The 13,882-nt window shown below is 53.0% G+C and overlaps 1 protein-coding gene across 2 annotated transcripts in view; it reads right to left on the bottom strand.

Annotated features, from left to right (window-relative positions):
- The window catches only part of ATR (ATR serine/threonine kinase), a 148,993-nt gene extending 135,336 nt beyond the window's left edge, over positions 1-13,657 (bottom strand). The window contains exons 1-3 of one of the 2 annotated variants that reach the window (XM_040428060.1): positions 13,500-13,657; positions 10,161-10,252; positions 1,262-1,411 (exon numbers count right to left, since the gene is read on the bottom strand). In XM_040428060.1, the coding sequence (XP_040283994.1) occupies positions 1,262-1,411; positions 10,161-10,252; positions 13,500-13,561 (304 nt within the window). In that variant the 5' untranslated portion in view covers positions 13,562-13,657. Of the gene's footprint in view, positions 1-1,261; positions 1,412-10,160; positions 10,253-13,499 lie in introns of those variants that run through there. The other variant, XM_040428061.1, reaches the window with a different exon arrangement.
- Between the last annotated feature and the right edge of the window lie 225 nt (positions 13,658-13,882).

The following is a 13,882-nucleotide window of genomic DNA, read 5'->3' as shown; positions in this document are numbered from 1 at the left end:
CGAGTCACAAAGAACAGGAGCCGCTTCTACAGACTGGCCCTCCTTCTATGATGTCCAGTTGGCATAACAGGGCACATAGGGAGGGCTGTCTTCATGAGATACACGCCGCCATTAGTTGAGCAACAGACACTTCCACAAGCACACAGTGCAGTCCAGCCGTGGGAGCCACATGCAGATTTACACGGGAATCCACCAGATAATCCGTTAGCTATTATCTGGCATTGTAAAGGTGCCGCTGATTACCTGATGAACGAGTGAAATGCTGGCTTGTTGGGTAATATGATCATGCGTGCAGGCACCTAAATCGTCATTTGTCAGCAGCAGATCGTGCACTTGTACCGTACTTGCTATTGTTTCAGATAATAAGTAGTGCAGCCCAGTAAACAGAAGTAATCTGCAAGCAGATCTCACAGCCGGACCACATTAAAAATACAAATTTCCTTAGGGTGCTGCCACACAGCCAGGCTTTTTGATTCAGTTTTTGAAGCCAGAATCAGATGTGGATAAAAAAAAAAAAAGAAGTATTATTTATCCTTAAAGGGATGTCTCACTTCAGCAATGGCATTTATCATGTAGAGAAAGTTAATACAAGGCACTTACTAATGTATTGTCATTGTCCATATTTCCCCCTTTTCTGGCTGGATTCATTTTTCATCACGTTGTACACTTCTTGTATCCATGGTTACGACCACCCTGCAATCCAGCAGCAGTGGTCGTGCTTGCACCAGCCTATGTGCGCTTTTGATGAATCCAGCCAACAGTACGGACAATCACAATACATTAGTAAGTGCCTTGTATTAACTTTCTCTACATGATAAATGCCATTTGGTGAAGTGAGACAACCCCTTTAGGATAAATACTACTTCTCTTTTTTTGAATCCACTCCTGATTTTGACTTAAAAAAACTGCATTGAAAAACCAGACTGTGTGGCAGCACCCTCAGGCTCCTTCAGACAAGCGTGGTCTGTGAAACACTCTCCATGTGATGGATGCATTTCCAGGACTGACCCAAACGCACGGTATCACAGTCATCTATGATGCTGCGAGTTCGAGCCCAACCGTGGGTGTAATGTCCCATACTTAAATGATATTGAGAAGAAAACAGAAAAAAGGAAGTGCAAGCAAGTCAAGACAAAGCCTTGAGCAACATCTGTGTAGTCTTAGACTAATTTACATTCTGTCACTGAAGATTTCTTCTATCTGGCTGACATAGAAAGCCAGAGATCAGTAATATGGTTGAGTCTATCAAGCAGTAACCTACCGATACAGCGCCGATCTGCCTCACTGGCTGGGCAGCTATTGATGGAGTTGACAAACATACGTGGCGAGGACTTCATGATGTGCTGAATGAAGTCAAGCAGCATTACCGAACTTGGTTGAGAGTCACCATTTTTTGACAGCTCCACAGCAACTGGAGAAAAACAAGATCAATGAGAATGAATGATCAAATCCAGCACAGAGACCAAACGCCATGTTACATAGGACTGCACTTTTTATTATTTGTCACTTTTAGTTTTGGACCAGATACAGTCTCCAGTGCGCTTGTACCCGACCACATACACAGAAGGTTAGCCTGCACATATAAAACCTAAGCCTAGGTTATAAACCTATAGCCTAGAAATAACTGGAAATTACATGGCAAGTTGAATTTGCAAAAAAAAATAAAAAAATAAAACTGCTTGGCACACAGACGGGCAAAACAATTACCAAAGCTCATCCGGAGGAAGCAGAAGGTGTGCACCCTCGGTCCAGTTCACCACGCCCAAGGATACCTTAATAAAACCAAAAGCCAGGTTCCAATCTGTTTACTCCTAGGCTGTGTGCTATATGTAATGATGTTGCTAACCTTTTCTTTCATTTATAAGTTGTGTTTTATTCTGATGACATCGCATTGGTTTTTGTCTTAACCAGTTAAAGACTGGGCCATGCATCCCTCTTTCTGGCCAGACGCATTTTCCAGGAGATGAGTCTTTGAAAGCCACACATTTTTTTTTTATTGTTTAGATAGGTAAATCATTTTTGCACCTTTTTCTGGCAATATACAAGACGTTATTTTTATGTCATTTTTACTTAATTATTTTATTTTTAGTATAATAATTATGTTCCCTTTCCCTAACAGTTGTTTTGATATATGGAAGGCATAAGTTATGGTTGCTGGGGCAGGGCTAGAAGCTGTGATGCAGCAGCATTTTTAAAATTTTTTGTCTATTTTTTATTTTATTTTACAAGTTGTGCGCCCATTAAAGGGGGTGTCTCATCATAAACAATGGGGGCATATCGCTAGGATATGCCCCCATTGTCTTAAAGGTGCAGGTCCCACCCGCATCTATATTGAGAACGGAGCCCCGCAAGGTGGTGGCTGGAGGACTCCTCATAGAAGTGAATGGGAGCGTATCGCGCATGCGCGGCCCCCGCTCCCATTCATTTCTATGGGGCCGACGGAAATAGCAGAGCTCGGCTATTTTCGCCGGCCCCATAGAAAATGAATGGAAGGCAGCTGCGCATGCGCCCTACTTCACTTGCGTGGCTCCGTTCTCGGTATAGGTGCGGGTCCCAGAGGTGGGACCCGCACCTATAAGACAATGGTGACATATCCTAGCGATATGCCCCCATTGTCCATTATGAGACAACCCCATTTAGGAGATATAAAATATTTCCTTTTTTTTTTCTAATTTGTTGCAGATTTCTCCTGTAACTGAGGCTGACATATTGGCCCCAGTTACAGGGGGAATACAGCCCCCAGAGGTGAAGTTCAGGCAGAGCTGATCTGGATTTGCTAAGACCCAGCAGCTTGCTCAGACTCCCAACCCCAGTGATCAAAGGACTGCTGGGAACAGTCTATATTAAATGGCAAGGGAACTTCACCACACTGACTGGTGCCTGAGGTTGGTGGCTGAGACTGCTGGCTGCGGCTGGTGGCTGAGACTGCTGGCTGCGGCTGGTGGCTGAGATTGCTGGCTGAGATTGCTGGCTGCGGCTGGTGGCTGCGACTGCTGGCTGCGGCTGGTGGCTGCGGCTGGTGGCTGAGACTGCTGGCTGCGACTGCTGGCTGCGACTGCTGGCTGCGACTGCTGGCTGCGACTGCTGGCTGCGACTGCTGGCTGCGACTGCTGGCTGCGACTGCTGGCTGAGACTGCTGGCTGCGACTGCTGGCTGAGACTGCTGGCTGAGACTGCAGCTTGTGACTGAGACTGCTGGCACTGACTGGTGGTTGAGATGGCTGGCACTGACTGCTGGTAGCGACTGGTAGGTCAGACTGCTGACAGGGGCTCCTCTCTATATGGATGATAGGGCTGGGACTGCCGAACAGAAATGGCGGCTGGGACTGCCGAACAGAAATGGCGGCTGGGACTGCCGAATCTATCAAATGTCTCACATAGCTTGTTACATTTGGCACATTTTTAAAGGTGTTCTCCGGGCTATAGAAATTGATGACCCATGCTTAGATCGGGTGGGGTCTGACACCCAGCATCCCCATAGATCAGTTGTTATGGGCAGCGGCCGGCACCGGAAAATGGAGGCAGACAGCTACGCACACTACAAAATAGTTGTGCCGGGAGCTAAGTCTCAGGACGCTGAAAAATATATTACAAAGGGAACAGAGTCTTTTGCTTCCACTCCGTAAACTGAAAAGATGAACAGAAAAAGAAGCGCGCACACAAGCGGTCAGGGTGCGGCCAGAAGAGCCCACAGCCTGTGTGAGCACAGAGGGACATCGGTGGAGCGAGGGACGGGTAAGTATTAACCTATCAATCTTCCTTCCACAGGGCATTAAAAAAGGAGACTTTTGTATTACTTACCAGTAAAGTCTCTTTCTCGCTCTTCCTTGGGGGACACAGGAAACCATGGGTATAGCTCTGCTCCCTAGGAGGCGTGACACTAAGTGAAAGCTGTAAGCCCCTCCTCCATCAGCTATACCCTTCAGCCTGGAGAAGAGACTGCCAGTTGCGTGTCCAAGTAGTGAAAGATAACCACCAACCGGAAAAAAGAACCGTCAAGCCCCAACGGGGGCAACCAAGCCGGAACCACAACTGTAAACCCAAATGAAGGGCGGGTGCTGTGTCCCCCAAGGAAGAGCGAGAAAGAGACTTTACTGGTAAGTAATACAAAAGTCTCCTTTTCTCGCCCATATTCCTTGGGGGACACAGGAAACCATGGGACGTTCCAGAGCAGTCCCAGAAGGGAGGGACCAGAACAAACTAGACCAACACCAGAGGCATCAATCAACTGCCGCCTGCAACACCAGACGGCCTAAAGCAGCATCAGCCGACGCATGAGTATGCACCCTGTAGAACTTGGTGAAGGTGTGCAAGGAGGACCAAGTGGCCGCCTTGGAGATCTGCTCCGTAGAAGCCTGATTCCTCTGAGCCCAGGAAGCCCCGACCGCTCTAGTGGAGTGAGCGGTAACACCAAGGGGCGGAACCTTGCCCTTGGCGAGATAAGCCTCAGTAACAGCCATCTTGACAAAACGGGCGATAGCAACTTTGGACGCCGCCATCCCTCTGTGCGACCCCTCCGGAACCACAAAGAGCGAGTCAGTACGCCTGAAAGAGCTGGTTACCTCCAGCTAAACCTTGAGCGCCCTGACAACGTCCAGGCGATGAAGCTTCCTCTCCCTAGGGTGGGAAGGGGAAGGACACAAAGAGGGGAGAACGATGTCCTCGTTCAGATGAAAGGCGGAGACCACCTTAGGAAGGAAGGAAGGGACCGGACGAAGAACTACCTTGTCCTGGTGGAACACTAGGAAAGGTTCCAGACAGGAGAGTGCAGCCAATTCGGACACCCTCCGAAGAGAGGTGACGGCTACAAGGAAAATAACCTTGCAGGACAGAAGTCGCAAGGAAACCGTCCGCAGAGGCTCGAAAGGAGAAGCCTGGAGCGCTGAGAGAACCAGGTTCAGGTCCCAGGGCGGTACCGGAGGGCGGTACGGGGGAACCGCGTGAGCCACGCCCTGAAGGAAGGTCTTGACAGGACCAAGGGGGGCCAGTGGGCGCTGAAACAAAATGGACAGCGCAGACACCTGACCCTTCAGAGAACTAAGACCCAGACCTTGGGCAAGTCCGCTCTGCAGGAAGGACAAAACGGTGGGGAGAGAAAAGCGGAGCGGAGGAATCCCCAGATCGGCACAGAACCCCAAATAGGTCCTCCAGGTCCTATAATAGATCCTAGAAGAGGACGGCTTACGGGCGCGGATCATGGTGCGGACGACGTCCGCAGAAAAACCCCTACGTGTCAGGACGGTGGTCTCAACAACCACGCCGTCAAACGTAGGGACCTTAAACGCGGGTGGAAGATCGGTCCCTGAGAGAGAAGATCTTCCCTGGCGGGCAGCGGCCAGGGCGCGTCTGCCAGGAGCAGCATGAGGTCGGCATACCAAGACCGGCGGGGCCAGTCCGGAGCGACCAGAATCACCGAGACGCCTTCCGCCACGATCTTCCGAAGGACCTTGAGCAGGAGTGGGATGGGAGGGAATATGTATGGACACGCGAAGCCTCGCCAAGGAAGAACGAGGGCGTCGGCTCCGCAAGCTCCCGGATCCCTGGCCCTGGACAGATAGGCGGGGACCTTGTGATTGAACTTGGAGGCCATGAGGTCCACGTCCGGTATGCCCCAACGAAGGCAAATGGCCTCGAATACCTCCGGGTGAAGAGACCACTCGCCGGGGTCGACAGTGGTGCGACTGAGGAAGTCCGCCGCCCAATTGTCCACCCCTTGAATAAAAATTGCCGATAGGGCCGGGACGTGGGCTTCCGCCCAACGGAGAATGCTGGAGACCTCCCTCATTGCAGCAGCGCTGCGAGTGCCCCCCTGGTGGTTTATGTACGCCACAGCCGTGGCGTTGTCCGATTGTACACGAACTGGATGACCCTTCAACAGATGAGTCCAGTGTCGTAGAGACAGAAGGGCCGCTCTCAGCTCCAGGACATTGATCGATAGTTTGGACTCCAATGGAGACCAAATGCCCTGGACGAATCGGGGAGGAAACACGCCTCCCCAGCCCAAGAGACTGGCATCGGTTGTAACCACCAACCAGTTGAGTGGCAGAAAAGACCTGCCCAGAAGAGGGGACTGTAACCACCAGCGGAGAGATGACCTCACCGGAGGCGATAGATGGAAGGGATGATCCAGAGACTGCGGCGATTTGTCCCAGGAGGAGAGGATCGCCCGTTGGAGAGGGCGGGAGTGAAACTGCGCAAATGGGATCGCCTCGAAGCAGGCAACCATCTGCCCCAAGACCCGCATGCAGAAGCGGAAGGACGGTCGACGGTGGAGAAGGAGACCCCGAACCGCCCCACGGAGGATCAGACGTTTTTCCGAGGGAAGACGTACTTCCGCCGCTCCCGTGTCTAAAAGCATTCCCAGGAAGACCAGTTGTCTGGGAGGGGGGAAGGGAGGACTTGGGGAAGTTGATGACCCAACCGAACCTCGTCAGAGTCTCTAGAGTGAGATCCACGCTGGCAACCGCTTGAGAAAGGGACGGAGCCTTGATGAGGATATCGTCCAAGTACGGTAGCAGAAAAACACCCCTGGAACGGAGTAAGGCCAAAACCGGGGCCAGGACCTTGGTGAACACCCGGGGGGCTGTTGCCAGCCCAAAGGGAAGGGCGACAAACTGGAAGTGGAGGTCCCCCACGGCGAATCGGAGGAAGCGATGGTGACACCAGGCTACCGGAACATGGAGGTAGGCATCCTGTATATCGATGGAAGACATGAAATCTCCCTGCTCCAGGGAAGCCACCGCGGAACGGAGGGACTCCATCCGAAACCGTCGAAGGAGGAGAAAACGGTTGAGCTTTTTGAGGTCCAAAATGGGCCGCACCGAACCTCCCTTCTTGGGAACTACAAAGAGGTTCGAGTAGAACCCTTGGAACCTTTCCTCTAGAGGAACGGGGGTAATCACCCCCCTGTCCAGTAAGGCTTGAACGGCCGCGGAGAACGCAGCCGCGCGTTTCGGGTCCCGCGGCGGGCGGGAGCGAAAGAACCGATCTGGAGGGAAGGATGCAAATTCGATTTTGTATCCGGAGGACACAATTTCGAGGGCCCAGGCGTCGGAGACGTGAGCCAACCAGACGTCCCTGAAAAGGAGGAGCCGGCCCCCCACCCGGGTGGGTGGGGGCGCGCCTTCAGGCAGAGGATTGCTTTGCTGCGGGTGTGCGGGCAGCCTGCGGCTTGCGCCAGGAGGGCTGCGCCCGAAAAAACGGCTTCCTACGCTTGTCCTGGGGAGGAGCCGAAGCGGCAGCTGTGGTGGGAGCCCCAGAGGCCCTGCGGGAGGACCGAAAACGAGACGCACCAGGGCGTCCGCGGGGGGCGCCCCTGGCTTGGGGTTGAGGAAGATGGGTGCTTTTACCACCCGTGGCCTCCGAAATAAGTTCGTCTAGGCGGACCCCGAAAAGGCGGGAACCCGCAAACGGTAGCCCCGCCAAGGAACGTTTGGAGGCAGCGTCCGCTTTCCAAACCTTCAGCCAGAGCTCCCTCCTGATGGAAACTGCCAGGGCGGAGGAGCGTGCAATAAGGGCTCCCGCATCAAGGGAGGCCTCACAAACAAAATTCCCGGCCCGAATAATAAGCTGGGCCAAGGAACGTAGGTCCTGGATGGGGACGTCCGAGTCCAACTCCTGTTCCAGCTGCGCACCCCAAGCAGAGATTGCTTTCCCTGCCCAAGCAGAGGCAAAAACCGGTCTGAGAGCAGAACCGGAGGCAGCAAAAGTGCCCTTGGAAAGGGTCTCCATGCGACGGTCCTCCGCTGACTGAAGAGAGGACCCGTCGGGAACAGGGATGGCCGTGTTCTTTGACAGCCGGGCCACAGGGGGGTCCACCTTGGGTGGGGAAGACCATGTGGCCACGACATCGGCTGGAAAAGGATAGCAAATGTCCAGCTTCTTGGGGTTGACAAAACGGGCGTCCGGGCGAGCCCAAGCCTTAGACACCACAGAGGAGAAATCAGAGTGGATTGGAAAGACTTTTGAGACCTGCCTGGGTCTGATAAAGGAGACGCTAGCTGCGTCCGAGCTAGGGGGATCATCCTGCACCTTAAAGGTGTCACGAATATCAGAGATGAGTTGACCCATCGCTGAGGCTAGCTTGGACGGCAGGGCCGAGTCCATTTCCAAATCTGAAACCGCCAATTCACCTTCAGAGAGCGAATCCTTTGGAGAGGAGAGGCTCGTCTGGGTGCGCACGCGTGGCGGGGAGAGGGAGGCATCCGAGGAGGAGGCTCGCTCTACTCTAATACGCTTCTGAGAGTGCCTAGCTCGGGAGGGGTCACTAAGAGAGAGTGAACCCGCTGCAGCGGCAGAAGCAGTGGACCCGGAGGGCGCGACAATCAGAGAGGCGTCCTGCGGGGTAGGTGGCCTGTCTATTAGGCGGCCCACGACATGAGTGAGGCTTTCCACGGCCTGGGACAGGGATCTAGCCCAGTCAGGCGGGTCAGAGGCAGCAGGGAGCGACACAGCGGGCGACTGAGGCTGCGGTGGAGCCCGGCATGCAGTACAGTGCGGATCAGACTGCCCCCGGGGAAAGGGTTCCCTACAAGCAGTACAGGCATGGTACCAAGGCTTGGCGGCTGCAGAAGGGTCTGACATGGTGGAACAAAGATGTTGCACTTAAAGTGGGAGACCCCAAAGAAAAGGAACGGGGATAACACCCAAGCGACAGTACTGTGGCACGGAGGGGGTTAAAAGTCCTACCAGACCCGGATGATGCAAGCGGCAGCGGTAAGGGGAACAGACTGAGGAGGCTGTGGAGGAGAGGCAGCAGCACCGGCTTCGGATCGCACTGCAGAGAGGATTCCACGCAGCACTGTGCGATGAACCCGGAAGTAGCGGAGCGCATGTAGGAAGCTCCGCCCCCCCTCTGCCGCTCTGAAGCAGAGCCGCGCGCGCGGCAAAATGATTTTAACCCCCCAAGTGATGAAGTGCCGGCCATGAAATGGCGCCGTTCACGCCATGTAAGCGGCCCCCGCCGCGCCTGCTTCAACCTGCGATGTGGCAGACGGTTTGCTTGCCTGCAGCCGTCCCCTGTAAGGCAGCGTCCCTGTGCCCAGATAAAACTCCCCTCCAACATTGCCCGGTAAGGGGGGGGGGGCTCGGGAGGGGTGGTGGGGGGGGGGGGGAATGGCTGTAGCAGTGTGGCATGTAGCAGTGGCCATGGCCATGGGGGACGTAGCAGCGGTGGGAGGGAGGGAAGGGGAGGCTGGAGCAGCCACTCTCACCATCCGCTGTCTTCACCCTCAATCCGTCCAGCAGGGTCGCCCCTTCAGCTCCTGGCACCGCAGTGGCAGGAAACCGGGGGAGGGACTTGGCGTGCGGGCGACCCTGAGCTGGCGGGACGCAGGGGAGCGAGGCTGCCCTGGTCCACCTTGTCTTCTGTGGGGGAGGCGGCAGTGCGGAATTACCGGCACTGGCGCAACTCAACCCCGGGAGAAACAGAGGGGTCTAATGCGCCTCTGTTGTCCCTGTAGGTAGAAAAAAAATCGAATTAAAAACAACAAATAACGCAAAAATAAAAATCATAGGAAAACAACCCTGCATAAGCAGGGGGTGTCTTGCCTCCTTGGACACTAAGCAAAAACTGGCAGTCTCTTCTCCAGGCTGAAGGGTATAGCTGATGGAGGAGGGGCTTACAGCTTTCGCTTAGTGTCACGCCTCCTAGGGAGCAGAGCTATACCCATGGTTTCCTGTGTCCCCCAAGGAATATGGGCGAGAAAGAACTATTTTTATTAGTAGCACGGAGAACCCCTTTAACTTCTGTGACTTCGAATAACTGACATTTCTGGTGTGACCATTCCCATGGACGAGCAATTAGACTAAAACTAGTAGCAGGACCTTCCGACTCACTTCAGTATCAGACCTCATGCACAGAGTCGTATTTCTCATCCACGTGCTATTCGCATTCTTATTTTGCTGGTACACTGACCCATTCAATGGGGCCATGCACACACCTGTATTTTCTGTGGATCCGAGTGGGAAAATTACAGAGCGGGTCCTATTCTTGTCTGTAGTTATGAATGAGCATAGCCCCCTTCTATTGATGGAAGTGAGAAAAATACAGACTGCACAAGGAAGGTCTCTGTATTTTGCGGATAGAAATACGGACACGGCGGTGTGAAGGAGACCTTGCACAGGATAAAAACCAATAGATCTGCGCGGAATGTCACTTACCAACATCTACGTCTGTCAGGATCCGGTCTATGAACTGGCAGAGAATCTGTCGTGGTTTCTGAACGACCGTTTCATAAGACTCTGAGCTGGCACTAAAAGAGAGAGCACAGAAGTGACACTTCACACAGCAAGTCCCCTCCAGTATGCGGCTTCAGAACAGCAAATACTGCCCCCGTGCTGCCTGTGGAGAAACGCTATACGACTTCATAGGGCATCTTCCCCTACATGAGGGGTCAGCAACCTTCGGCACTCCAGCTGTTGTGAAACTACAATTCCCAGCATGCTCCATTCATTTCTATGGGAGTTCTGAGAAGTACAGAGCATGTATGCATGCTGGGAGTTGTAGTTTAATAACAGCTGGAGTGCTGGAGGTTGCACACCCCTGCTCTACATCCTTCAGGATGACCTGATCCTCTGAGCTGACACTTCTTTGTTACGTGGCTAAAAATAGATGCAGAGGTACAAAAACAACGCAACCTAAAGGGGCTGTGCAAGAACGGAGGGGTTTTGGGACAACCCCCCCACCAACCACCACTTTACTGGCCATGTTAAGGCTCCATTCACACGTCCGTGGTGTGTTGCGGACTAGCAAATTGCGGATTCGCAACACACCCGTCCGGCACCCCTATAGAAATGCCTATTCTTGTCCGCAAGCTGCGGCCAAGAATAGGACATGTTTTATCTTTTGCGGAGCTGCGGACCTGAAGATTGGGGCCGTGCTCCGCAATTGCGGATGCAGACCGCACACTGTGTGCTGTCCGCATCCATTCCGTCCCCATAGAAAATGAATGGGTCCGCACCCGTTCCGCACAATTGCGGAACGGATGCGGACCCATTTGCGGACGTGTGAATGGAGCCTAAGGGGAACGTACCTGCTACCCAGTGTCGACTGCCCGCTCCTTCTCCTCCAGGCCTGCGGTGACCAGCTCCTCTTAAGGCCTCATGCACACGACCGTATTTTTTCACGGTCCGCAAAACGGGTTCCGTTGGTCCGTGACCGTTTTTTCGTCCGTGGGTCTTCCTTGATTTTTGGAGGATCCACGGACATAAAAAAAAAGTTGTTTTGGTGTCCGCCAGGCCGTGCGGAGCCAAACGGATCCGTCCTGAATTACAATGCAAGTCAATGGGGACGGATCCGTTTGACGTTGACACAATATAGTGCAATTTCAAACGGATCCGTCCCCCATTGACTTTCAATGTAAAGTCAGGAGTTAATATACCATAGGATCGGAGTTTTCTCCAATCCGATGGTATATTTTAACTTGAAGCGTCCCCATCACTATGGGAACGCCTCTATGTTAGAATATACCATCGGATTTGAGTTACATCGTGAAACTCAAATCCGACAGTATATTCTAACACAGAGGCGTTCCCATAGTGATGGGGACGCTTCTAGTTAGAATATACTACGAACTGTGTACATGACTGCCTGGCAGCACCCGATCTCTTACAGGGGGCTGTGATACGCACAATTAACCCTTCAGGTGCCGCACCTGAAAGGGTTAATTGTGCGTATCATAGCCCCCTGTAAGAGATCAGGGGCTGCCAGGCAGCAGGGGGCAGACCCCCCTCCCTCCCCAGTTTGAATATCATTGGTGGCCAGTGTACGGCCTCCGTCGGCCCCCCTATTGTATCACCCCCCCCGCCCCCCCCCCTATTGTAATATTATTGGTGGCCAGTGTGCGGCCTCCGTCGGCCCCCCCTCCTTTCACGAAGTGAAAACTCATCTCTGAAAAAGCTTTTATGCAGACGGATCTTCGAATCCGTCTGTATGAAAGTAACCTACGGCCACGGATCACGGACGCGGATGCCAATCTTGTGTGCATCCGTGTTCTTTCACGGACCCATTGACTTGATGAACCGACTTGATGAACCGTGAAAAATAGGACAGGTCATATTTTTTTGACGGACAGGAAACACGGATCACGGATGCGGCTGCAAAACGGTGCATTTTCCGATTTTTCCACAGACCCATTGAAAGTCAATGGGTCCGTGAAAAAAAACGGAAAACGGCACAACGGCCACAGATGCACACAACGGTCGTGTGCATGAGGCCTAAGTCATGATAAACGGTCACATGACCCAAGGGGATCCAATCTCCGCTGCGACGATGTCAAACCGGATGTTTACATTGAGGAAGCCCTGGAGGAGAAGGGCCAGTAATGTGTATGGGGAGCTCCCGGATCCCCGGACTTCTGGCTGCGGCTCATCTCCTGGAAGAACTAAAGGAGCCGACATCACACATCATCTGACGGGGAGAGAAGGATCGGGGGAAGGGAATATGTTCATCCAATCCTTTTATTTTTCCAGGAGATACTCCGCCACCAGCGGCTTTCTCCCTATACAATACACATATACATGCGGCCTGATTGTGTATGGGGGATTGTGTATGGGGGAGCCGGGAGAATGTCGGCCGAACAATCAGTTGACAGCTATCCAATGTGTATGGCCGCAATAAGAATCCCTGTGCAGGACGCGGCTATAAGGCTGTTCCATTATATTATATGGCCGGGTTCACACTGCGTTCAGCTCTCCGTTAGTCTTTCTGCCAGGGGTATTCATTTGGATACCCAAAAAGCGATATTCAGACATATACTGCGACTGATCCATTCACTTCAATGGGACACAGTTCAGTGGATTCTTCTCTGTTTCCCCTGCTTTCCGGAGGATTAGAAAAACATGGCTGCTTCCTTCCAAAAACAGCAGCCCCCTCTCCACAGCAGTATTGACTCATATAGAGATGAGATGCAATACCGGACACAACCTGTGGAGAGGTGTGGTGCTGTTTTTGAAAGAAATTTGCCATATTTATTTCAAATTCTTGACAACCCTTGCGTCGTAGACTTGTCCAGAAGCTGACCGTCAAGCAGGCTGTACAATGATGCGTGGGACTCCGCCTGTCACAGTGCTTTGTGGATTCCTGACGGCTAAACGCAGTGTGAACTCGGCCTAAGGGCTGCAGCGTGCCTTTTTATTTATGATACACACAGGGACAAGCAGCCCTCTGTTATACATTACCTGAGGTCCCCAATACACTGAACCAGTGACGACCTTCCCTGTACACAGTACAAGGCAACCAATCAAATCCCCCCTTTCAATTTCTAGAGGCCTGTTGGAAAATGAAAGCAGCGATCTGATAGGCTCCAGTCTAAGCGACTTTTCTAACTAGCTGTGACAGAACAAGGCTGAGGTAATGGCCGAGACCTTCCTGATAATTCCGCCTCACTGACACTGCAGGCCCTCCGGCCGGTGGTGAACCACAAGTCCCAGCTGTCAGCAGGACATGCTGACGCTAATAGTTCCCCCACATGTCCCGGGGGCTCCCTATCCGGCCAGTACCTGGCGAGCTCCCGCAGGGCCGGGATCATAGAGGCCATCTCCAGACCGGGATCCGCCGCCATGGTGAGCAGCCGCTGTCATCTGCCTTTTCAGTTCCCGGGAAAACAATCCGAAAAAAAACTTCCGAGTGACGGGGACGGCGCTCAGTACAGTGGCCGCACTGGGCCAAAACTTTACAAATCTCGCGAGAGAAAGTTTAGCATGTGCACTGCAGACTGCAGCTCCGTCATAGTGCACAGCGTGCTGTATACAGCAGCTTATACTAACGCCTGTACTGGTCAGGAAAACGACTCCAGTCAACCAGCATTGCTGCCTATAACCTGTAATTGTCCCCAGTGGCGTAACTAGAACTGACTGGGCATCACAGCAAATTTTTGAAGGCC

Source organism: Bufo bufo, chromosome 4 (assembly GCF_905171765.1).
Source record: "Bufo bufo chromosome 4, aBufBuf1.1, whole genome shotgun sequence".
Taxonomy (NCBI): domain Eukaryota; kingdom Metazoa; phylum Chordata; class Amphibia; order Anura; family Bufonidae; genus Bufo; species Bufo bufo.
Note: the sequence above shows the minus strand (reverse complement) of the source record. Positions and strands in the feature narration are given on the sequence as shown.